General features: G+C 54.0%; 2 protein-coding genes across 2 annotated transcripts; one reads left to right on the top strand and one right to left on the bottom strand.

Annotated features, from left to right (window-relative positions):
• The first annotated feature begins 1376 nt into the window (after positions 1-1376).
• Positions 1377-4480, top strand: LOC103065012 (uncharacterized). The gene is made up of 2 exons (XM_007434369.4): positions 1377-1476; positions 2983-4480. Exons 1-2 carry the CDS (start codon positions 1442-1444, stop codon positions 3845-3847), a joined length of 900 nt encoding a protein of 299 aa, XP_007434431.2. The 5' UTR covers positions 1377-1441; the 3' UTR covers positions 3848-4480.
• A 26-nt stretch (positions 4481-4506) lies between these two features.
• On the bottom strand, positions 4507-7803 carry BAD (BCL2 associated agonist of cell death). Its single transcript, XM_088137350.1, has 4 exons — positions 7703-7803; positions 6231-6422; positions 5322-5491; positions 4507-4866 (listed from the first exon to the last, which is right to left on the bottom strand). The coding sequence occupies exons 2-4, from the start codon at positions 6349-6351 to the stop codon at positions 4744-4746; spliced, it is 414 nt and encodes a 137-aa protein (XP_087993476.1). The 5' UTR covers positions 6352-6422; positions 7703-7803; the 3' UTR covers positions 4507-4743.
• Between the last annotated feature and the right edge of the window lie 2214 nt (positions 7804-10017).

Raw genomic sequence — 10017 nt, 5'->3', positions numbered from 1 at the left:
GTCGTTCAGTGCCGCCATAACTTTGAACGGTTGCTGAACAACTGGTCGTAAGTCAAGGACTAACTGTGGATAGATTTTCTCCATGATCATGATGATTTTGGGTGGGGGGGGGTGCCTTCAGGTCCGTGTTGACTCCTGGCAACTGCCTGGACAAGTCCTCGCAGTTTTCTTGGCGAGGTTTTTCAGAATGGTTTGCCATTGCTTCCTTCCTAGGGCTGAGAGAGGGGGACTGGCCCAAGGTCACCCAGCTGGCTTTGTGCCTAAGGTGGGATTAAAACTCACCCTCTCTGGGTTTCTAGCCTGATGCCTTAACCAAACTGAGTAGGTCATTACAGTACTGTATGATTATCCATAGTTAATCTATGTCATTAGTAAAAGAATGGCTTTTCCGGGGCGTGTGTGTGTGTGTGTGTGTGTAAATATATATAGGATATATGTGTGCATTATGGATGTGGTGAATATCTCTCTTTCTCTAATGCAGTGTTGTCCAAACTTGGCCACTTTAAGATGAGTGGACTTCAACTCCCAGAATTCCCTGGCCAGCAGGGCTGGCTGGGGAATTCTGGGAGTTGAAGTCCACACATCTTAAAGTCGCCAAGGTTGAGAAACACTGCTCTAATGAGTATATTTGTTTTATAGTGTCTATTTTAGTTTCTGTTTGGGTTTAATTTTGTTTCTCATTTTGTCCATTGCTTATTTTTCTTTCTCGTTTTTTCCTACTCCCTCAAAGCCAGAGGCGGCTGTGGGTTCTCTGAAGCCAGCCAAGAAGACCTCAATCCACTTTTCCGGGTAAGCAGGACTGATATCCAGAAGCAGATCTGGGCTGGCTTCGTACAACATGGGTTATCTGCACACGACTCCCTTATCCGTGGTTAATTCAGCACGGTGGGTTCAGTTTATCCGGTTTGCCAGGCTTCTCTTCACCCGAGAAGCCGAGCCTGGGCAAACCCACCACAAAGCTGGTCCCGGCTAACCTTGGTTGAAAAGCAGCCGCCGCCTTCCGGTGCACCCAAACCCGGGTTTACTCAGCCGCCCCGTTGGAGATGGGAGTGACCCGGGTTAGGGTCGCGTTCGCACGACGCACCTGACCCGGCCCCAAACCCACGCGCGCGGACCGCGACAGTCCATCGTATAATTCAGTTGCACGCGCAAAGAACTAACGCCGGATTGCGGGCCGTCCTGCTCCGGCTCTACCCATTCGGAGAGGGGTGTCTCGGCGGACTACAAAGCTCATGCTGCCCACCCTGTGAGCAACGGAAACTAGAATTCGAATGAGCACGAGAAGTCAATCTCGCGGCGCCCGCACGCCTCTTTCTCTCTCTCTCTTTTTGATCCCGCCCCTTTCCCCAGGTTCTCCTTCTCTTCCTCTCGCGCCGATTGGGTGGCCGCTCCGCCTATCATCCCGGCCGCGGGCCCCGCCCCCTTGCCTTGTTGATCAGCCATGCAGTCCACGGAGCGGGCGCTTCCTGCGTCTTGGTAAGGCGGGGGGGGGGGCGCGGGGTCTTCTCGCCCCTTTTGCGAAGAAAGGGGAGGGGGAGGGCGGCAGAGGAGCAGCTCTGCGGGAAAGCAAGGCCCGGTTGGGGTTCGCGGAGGGCGCGTAAGCTCAAGCTGGCCGAAAGGTGGCTTGCTGGCTCAGCCACCTTTAGCCCAACATGGCTAAACCATGGACATCTTGGTTTCCGCGCTGCCGCGAGTGGGTTCCCAAGAGGATCGGGGCCGAGCCCCAGCGCTTGCAGAGCGACTTGCTCGCGAGGAAGAGCGCTTCCTTGCCTCGTGCAATGCTCTCCCCCCCCCGGGAGCAGACGTTTGGCGGCCCTGTGCGAGCCCCCCCCTTTCTGTGGACGGCGGGCCTTGACTGACGAAGCGCGCTGCAGCTCCCGAAAGCTTGCGCCTTTTCCTACAATGGGTTCCTCTGAGAAGGTGGTGCCAGATGGGAGCAGTGGCCAAGGTGAGCCACTAGAGGGCAGGCTTTTCCGGCTGGGCTACCAATGCCCTTTACGGGTGCAGTGGCCCAACCGAGCCGCTAGAGGGCGTGCTTGCTGCCCTCTTGCATGGCCCACAGTCTGTTGGAGTTGCTCAATCAATCAATCAATCAATCAAAGCCATTCGGTAGCCAAAGGGAGCCTGCAGGGTTTGGCTTCTACCCCTCCTGTTGTTCAGTCCAGTTTTGAAAAAGCTGCAGCCAAACCTGGGCACTGGATGGGGCACCACCAGGAGATACCAAAGCTGCAGGCTACAATGGGAAGCTGAAAAACATCCACGAGGCGGACCGCGTCCACGTGCTGGCCAGCATAACTCTGTTTAGCCACGACGGCAGCCCAGGTTGAAGGTGATTTTACCTCTTTCCCACAGTCAGTTGTAAAATGCATTCGTGTGGGAAAGACGCCCTTCCTGCCCCCGGTGCTGGCCAGCTTGCTTTTTTTCTTGGAAAAGTGGGAGCAATCCAGTCCAAGCACCAATATTTTAATTTCCTAGAAATATCTCCGGCTCACAGTGATATAAAAAGGAGGCTGAAAGTCAATGCTAGCTTGGCAGCTATTAAAAAAAAATGACTACAGGGAGTCCCTGGGTTAAAAACCCCTGGTTGGCGGATGACCCATAGCTAAGAATTGAGCCTATTGTAGCAAAATTTGAGTTAAATACACAATGGCTGGAGTTCATTATGCAATACTACTTATATCAGTGTTTCTCAACCTTGGCAACTTGAAGAGGTGTGGACTTCAACTCCCAGGATTCCCCAGATAGCATGGCTGGCTGGGGAATCCTGGGAGTTGAAGTCCACACCTCTTCAAGTTGCCAAGGTTGAGAAACACTGAGTTATACAGTATTATATAAGAATATTGTTCCGACTTACGTACAAATTCAACTTAAGGACAGATCTTGGGAACGGAACTCGCTCCCCAGCTGGGGAATTTCTATAGAATCAAGGGTTAGGGCCCTGGATGGGCTGCAGAAACAAGGATTCGATTCTGCTCCTTTTAGGCTGCCAGAACGTACCGTGTGGTTAAATACCGCAACCCCCATGCCCCTTCTGGGCCTCGGCACCTTCCGCCTTCAGGGGGACGAGGCAATCCGCGTCAGCCTGGATGCTGCTCTGGAGAACGGCTACCGCTTGGTGGATACAGCCGCCGTCTATGGCAACGAGGCCGCCCTGGGGCGAGTGCTCCGGGAATTGCTGCCACGCCACCGTCTCGCTCGCGAGGACCTTTTCCTGACCAGCAAGCTGAGCCCAAGGGATCATGGAGTAGAAGCTGCCCAAAGGGCCTGCCTTCGCAGTTTGCAAGACCTAGACTGCAATTACCTGGATCTCTACCTTATCCACTGGCCAGGAACTCAAGGCCAGCCCCAGGAGGACGCCGGGAACCGGGAACGCCGGCTCCAGAGTTGGCGAGCCTTGGAGAGGTTGCATGAAGCTGGCAAGCTGCGGGCAATCGGCGTCTCCAACTATACCCTCCAGCACCTTCAGGAACTGCTGGGCCACTGCAGGGTGAGGCCCGCTGTCCTGCAGGTGGAATTCCACCCTGAGCTGGCACAGCTGGAGCTTCTCGAATTTTGCAGCCGGAACGGCATCCACTTGCAAGCTTATTCCTCGCTGGGCACCGGTCAGCTGGTAGGGCATCCGGAAGTGGAGGCTGTAGCCCGGCAGCACAGTCGCACGCCCGCCCAGGTCTTACTACGCTGGGCCCTCCAGCAGGGCGTCAGCGTGATCCCGAAGTCAGCATCTCCCCGCCGCGTGGCTGAAAACGGCCAGCTCTGGTCATGGGCCTTGAGCCAAGCCGAAATGGAGAAACTGCGGAGCCTGGATTGCGGGAAACGTTTTTGCTGGGATCCGAGTGGGGTGGCTTAGCAAGCTGGCCTGGGCGGGACACTAGCAAAGTTTCGGCTTAAACTTTAGGCGTGGCTTAAACCAGGGGCCCCCAAACGCTTCAGCTCATCGACCCCTTCGTGAAGTTTCAGATTGTTCGCTGGCCTCCAAACATTTATTATATGAAATTAATTTAATAAATACTACTTTAACTAATAGTAGTATGAAGAAGAAAAGACGACGAAAATAATGGATAATCCTGTTAACCCTTGGGGTCCCCATCAACCACCTTGGGGAACTCTAGCTTAAACGCAGCTTCCTATTCTGCGACTTGATGTTTGTAAGGTCCTAGCATAGGTGGTTAATTTATGGTTTGATGACCCTAAATTCCTCCTGGCTGACCCAACCATGAATTAACGTGGTTTATGAACACCAGGCTATTTTTGTGATGGGATCTGTTGGGAGATTGTGACGAGGAAGATTGTAAGAGGCTGAAGCCATGGCCGGTGAGAAGCCAGAAGTAACAACCTTTAATAAAAGTTTATATACATTTTTTTCTTTAGGAACCAAGCAAATAAAAATGAAACAGAGAGTGTACGTGAGAAACAACCCCGTGGTTTTTGTCTTGTTAAAAAGGGGTATTCACTCAACTCTCTAGGAAGGAGAGAATGTGGTTCCTGGAAAATTAAGGGTGTTGGATATTGGGGGGTGGGGAAGAATTTGATCCAGGGTGGGAGGTAAAAATCTGGCACGTGCCATAGTGTGAGGTCTTGAGTAAACTTCTTGTAGGGGGATAAGGAATGGAAGTGCTACGGAAAGAGCTGGGCACCCTGGGTAATTTTGAGGTGCCCCAGAGGAAAGACTGTGCTGTCGCAACCCCGCCACATTGATTGCCCCCTCCCCTCTTCCCCCCTGTAACAGATAGCAGCAAAACCCGGTTAACATCCGGACGGGCCGTTGTCAGGGCAGCTGCGGCGCCACCAGGAACGCAGAGTGTCCTTCCAACTGGGTGTGCGATCCATGTGGGAGCAGGTCCCCGCACTTTTCGGGCGCGGCAGCTTCTGCAAGAGAACGAGGAAAGCGCGGGCTGACGGACCTACAGATTAGCGCTCTGCCGATTGGCACAACGTTGCCTTTGTGCCCATCGTGGTTGATTTTTTCCTCTCTTTAAGGGGCTCTGATTTCAGCAGAGCGAAAGGAAGATCCGTTGCGATTTTCCCTTTTTGAAATGTATTCAATCAAGCCAAAGCTTCAGCCCCCCCCCCCCCCCCCCGGTTGCTTTCAGCCAAGATGTGGGTAGGCTTGACTTGGAATAAGCCGTTGTTTCTAAAGCTGAATTTGGCAGACCCAGAACCCGGGTGAGAGAGGGGATTCTGTAAACCACGGTTTAGGATAATGGGCGAACCAGCCTTGGGGGAGGTTATTCTCCTAGTAATTCTCTTTTGCAAGAGTTCTCTAAATGTAAGGATCGTTCCTTGTTTGCCATGTTTATCTCCCTGCACCATGCCAGCCTTACCTGGAGTGCACCATGGAACTCATCGCTCATCCTGCGTAGCTCCCGCCCGTATCGCTGAGCAGCCCATAAGATTGGAGGGGCAGAACGTGAACGTGCCCGGAACGCCCCCACCTCATCTGAGGTCTCTGAATCTAGCAAAGGAGGGTCTGACCCAATACGGCGTCTCAGTTCTAGCAGAGGGAGAAAGCAAGAAATAGTTTAAGAGAGGTCACGATGCACTAACAAAGTTACTAGTCCATCAGGTGAACAGTCGGAGCCCGATTTGATAGGGATTTCCACCCAGGGAAATCCCACGAGTCTAGAGGGGGTGGGTTTAAGATTGCAGCTGAATGAGAGGGGGGGAGGTTCCAGTTGTACGCTCAGCTGGACCGGCACAATTTCCACTTAATGGGCTTTAATCAGGAGATACAGCATTTCGCTCTTGCCAGCAGCCCCGTTCAAATTGTACATTGCATAGCTCAGATTTTAGATGAGACAAGAACAGGGTCACATCAACCTTGTATGGAAGTCAGCGCTGGGCATGGCCTATCCCCAACATTTGGGGATTTGGATATTCCAAAATTCCCTTTTGTCTCTTCTTCCCCACCCAGCAGACTTAAAATTGGCCATCCAAGGGCAACTTAAAACGAAACCAAAGATCACAGATCATCCACCCCGATTGTGGTACATTGGACCAATTTTCAAGCTCTCAGGCTGAAACGTGCCGCAGCCTGAAGATAGATTGCTGTCTGCATCTTGCCGGTTTCCAGCAGCCTCTTGTGTGAACCCGTGCTGCGGTTTAGCTGAGAGACCGCGACGAAGCACACCAGGGCTTAACCAGGGCTGTTCTCTCGCACTGGGTAAAAACCCACAGGACAGCTCACATGTGGGAAATCATGCGCTAGGTAGAAGCCCTCCACCCATCCTCACCTGGATTCTCATGAGACGGACTGTTGAGATCTTTGGCCCCTCCGGCGCTCAGCCTGAGATCAGTCGGGTCCTTCTCATCGGCGGGGAAAGTCTCATCTTGGAATTCAGAAATCCGGAACATGATCAGGGGGCTGGCATTGCCCCTGTCTCTGAGCTCAATGCGCTCCAGAAGGCTGAGTGTTACTGGCCTGGCTACGAGAAAGAAAGGGGCACCACGATCAAAAGCAACGTTGGCTCCAGAATGTAACATCCCAATGTTCAGAGTCAGATCCTCGGCTTGTCGGATTCGTTGCTTTGGACACAGATCGGTAGCCTCTTCCCAAGCTTTGGGTGAGACCATTTGTCTCTCTAGCCCGGTGCTGCTCCATTCCAGCCCCTTTGAAGATGGGTGGACTTCAACTCCCAGAATTCCCCCGCCAGCGGGGGAATTCTGGGAGTTGAAGCCCAGGCATCTTAAAAGGGGCTGCTTTGCAGAAATGCTGCTCTCCTGGAAATGCTGTGTTACAACCTCAACCTGGTTAACACAACCTGATGATGCTCCCCAAGCCTGTCAGCGATGCCAACCAACCCTTTTCTAGCCTCACGGCAGGCCGGATTCACCCACAAGGGCAGGGTTCCCACAACCCCCGGAATCTCAAGTGACCCACTCCTTTGTGTCGGTGTGGACCCAGATTCCCGGGGGCCAAGCTAGGATGGCAACTCAGGGCTGAGCCAGGAACCAGGAAGCCGCGGGGCTCCAACTCCACAGCCCGCCTGACTCACACCATGAGCTCACGAAACCTGGGAACGTCCCTGCCCCTCCTCCGGCGAGAGACTGGCAGGCTGGCAGGGCCGGGCCGGGGGACCGGCCGGGTTCTCACGTTTGGCCAAGCCGTGGCCGGGTCCGGGTCGGCCCGGCGTGGTCGCCCACGCCAGGGAAGGGCCCGCCGGCCCCGCCCGCAGCAGCGCAGGCTGGCACCGGGACGACGACGCTGTGCCCCGCGCGCGGGCACCCCGACGCTCTCCTGCCCTCCTCGCCCATCTGCCCAGGTGCGGTCCCGCAACACCTTGGGGCGGGCAGTGCCCGCAGCAGACGCCCCCGGGGGCGAGGCTCCCTGGCACGCCGCGCTCCCGCGGGGCCGGGCAAAGTCTCCCCTCCGCCGGCCGGAGATGCCCGCGGCTGCACATGCAAACCGCCCCCTCCGCCTGCAAAGCCCGGATCCCCCTGCCCCGCCGCCCCCGCCCAGCCCCTGCACGCGCCCCGCTCCCGCCCGCTTGCGCCCTGCCCCCACCCCAACTGCGGAGACCGGGCCGCCCCCCACCCCAATTTTTGCACGCTTCCTGCTCGGGACGCTTCCTCGGCAAGGCAAAGCCAAGCCGGCGCCCCTTTCGCCCCCTGCCCGGGGGGAGCCCATTCCCCCCGCCCCAAATCCGCCCCAAATCCGCCCCCCGCCCCGCTCGGCCGCCCCCCCCCCGGGCTCCCCGGCGCTTACCTAAAGGCGAGCCGCTCTCCCGGCGCCCTCCCTCCTGTTTACCGCGAGCGGAGACCCAGCCGGAGTCGCCAGGGCGATAGAGAACTGCCAGCGCCCGGGCCCAATCAGGAGCGGAGGCGTCAGAGGGGGCGGCCAGGACGGAGGCTCCGCCCCCCGGGGACCTCGACCCCTCCCGCTCGTCTCTGGGTTCCCTGCCGTAATGCGGGGAGGGGATTTTCCCACGAAGGGGCGGTTGCGACGGTGCTTCTGCGGTCCTTTCTTTTTCTTTTTCTTTTTCTTTTTCTTTTTCTTTTTCTTTTTCTTTTTCTTTTTCTTTTTCTTTTTCTTTTTCTTTTTCTCCCCCCTTCCCCTCTTTCCCTTCCTCCCTCCCTCCCTCCCTCCCACCTTCCTTCTCTCTCCTTTCTTCCCTCCCTCCCTCCCTCCCTCCCTCCCTCCTTTCTTCCCTTCCCTCCCTCCCTCTCTCCTTCTCTCCCCTTTCTTCCCTCCCTCCCTCCTTTTCCTTCCTTCCTTCCCTCCCTCCCTCCCTCCTTTCCCTTCCGCTCCCTCTCTTCCCTTCCTTCCTTCCTTCCTTCCTTCCTTCCTTCCTTCCTTCCTTCCTTCCTTCCTTCCTTCCTTCTCCTTTCTTCCCTCCCTCCCTTTTTCCTTTCCCTTCCGCTCCCTCTCTTCCCTCTCTTCCCTCCCTCCCTCCCTCCTTCCTTCCTTCCTTCCTTCCTTCGGTCCTTCCGTCTTTCCTTCCCCCTCCCTCCTGTCTATCTATATCATTTCCTTCCTTCCTTCCTTCCTTCCTCCCTCCCTCCCTCCCTCCCTCCCTCCCTCCCTTCCGTCCTTCCTTCTCCTTTCTTCCCTCCCTCCCTCCCTTCCTCCCTCCTTCCTTCCTTCCTTCCTTCCTTCCTTCCTTCGGTCCTTCCGTCTTTCCTTCCCCCTCCCTCCTGTCTATCTATATCATTTCCTTCCTTCCTTCCTTCCTTCCTTCCTTCCTTCCTTCCTTCCTTCCTTCCTTCCTTCCTCCCTCCCTCCCTCCCTCCCTCCCTCCCTTCCTTCCTTCCTTCCTTCCTTCCTTCCTTCCTTCCTTCCTTCTCCTTTCTTCCCTCCCTCCCTTCTTCCTTTCCCTTCCGCTCCCTCTCTTCCCTTTCTTCCCTCCCTCCCTCCCTCCCTCCTTTCCTTTCCTTTTCTTTCTCCCTCCCTCCCATCTTCCTTCACTATATTTGTCTCTTGTCCTTTTTTAAAGTGCAGTGAAATTCTGGCTAGGTTTCATTTCTTCAGCCCCACAATATTTTACGCCACAATTATAAGTGTTAAAGGTGCTGCAGAATGCTTTGGTTTTGCTGCACTTTAAAAAAGGACAAGGTCGGGGCGCTGACCTCCTCAGAGGATGATAGGAGTTGTAATCCAACACCTCCAGAGATTAGCCACCACATCAGTTGATACTTGGGAAGACGGCTCCGTATTTAAATTTATGAAATCCAGTCATGGCTGTGATTTCTTCCGCTTTTAGATGAAACCTTTTAAAGGTGGCTGAAATCCAAGTAGGGAATAGGCAATTATTGAGCAAAATAAATGGCATGCCAGGTTGCATAGAAGAGCCACTGACATCACTTTGTTGAAGCTTTTCCTTCCACAAGTTTAGCCAGATCTTGTCAGCAAACAGAGGAATGTCTGTTCATCCAGAACTATTTTGTTGTTGTTCAGTTGTTAAGTCGTGTCCGACTCGTCGTGACCCCATGAACCAAATAAATGGCGAATAAATAAATGGAGAATAAGTGGGTGAAGCTTCAGGTTTTTGCTGTATGATAAGGCTCATATTACTAGAATCAAGATTCTTCCTCTGTTCCATGTTAGGTGAGAAATTAATTATTGGGTGTTGCCAAAAAATACCCTTGGCCATTTTCTTTAAAGCAGTTCTGTTATACTATTAAGTGAAATTCTTACAGTCCCCGCCCTTAAATTTCCTAATAGTATGTACTTATTGTTTTTCTCTCGCTCCTTCTTTGAAATGCCAAATCACTCTTCTTAATGCTTCTGCATCGTAAAAGCCTGCCTTAATTCCAAGCATTTCACTGCTGGAGATCAGGCCATTGGTGAATTGTAATAATTTAATTTAATTTATTTGATTGAGACACCGCCCGACTCCAACCGAGAGCTATTGCATTTACAGAATAAATTTTTCAGGGGGGGAGGAGAGCGGGGGTCGCTAAACTACATAAGCAGGAATTTATGAATGTAAGTGGAAAACGGGTAAAGTGGAACGAAGGGTCCAAAGGGTAGAGTTGCATTCGGGAGCAGAGGACAGAACCAGGAGGAGCCTTTAGCGTGCG

The sequence above is a fragment of the Python bivittatus genome, unplaced genomic scaffold, assembly GCF_059951505.1.
Source record: "Python bivittatus isolate LINGU-HERP-01145 unplaced genomic scaffold, Pbiv_v1 ctg000180_np1212, whole genome shotgun sequence".
Lineage (NCBI taxonomy): Eukaryota > Metazoa > Chordata > Lepidosauria > Squamata > Pythonidae > Python > Python bivittatus.
This window is presented reverse-complemented; position numbering and strand designations above follow the sequence as displayed.

Excerpts from the sequence above, each read along its gene's own strand:
- LOC103065012 (XM_007434369.4), top strand. The coding sequence starts at position 1,442 with ATGCAGTCCACGGAGCGGGCGCTTCCTGCGTCTTG. Across the intron at positions 1,477-2,982 it reads CGGGCGCTTCCTGCGTCTTG|GCTGCCAGAACGTACCGTGT; the intron begins GTAAGGCGGGGG and ends TGCTCCTTTTAG.
- BAD (XM_088137350.1), bottom strand. The coding sequence starts at position 6,351 with ATGTTCCGGATTTCTGAATTCCAAGATGAGACTTTCCCCGCCGATGAG. Across the intron at positions 5,492-6,230 it reads TCCGTCTCATGAGAATCCAG|AACTGAGACGCCGTATTGGG; the intron begins GTGAGGATGGGT and ends TCCCTCTGCTAG. Across the intron at positions 4,867-5,321 it reads AGTTCCATGGTGCACTCCAG|AAGCTGCCGCGCCCGAAAAG; the intron begins GTAAGGCTGGCA and ends GTTCTCTTGCAG.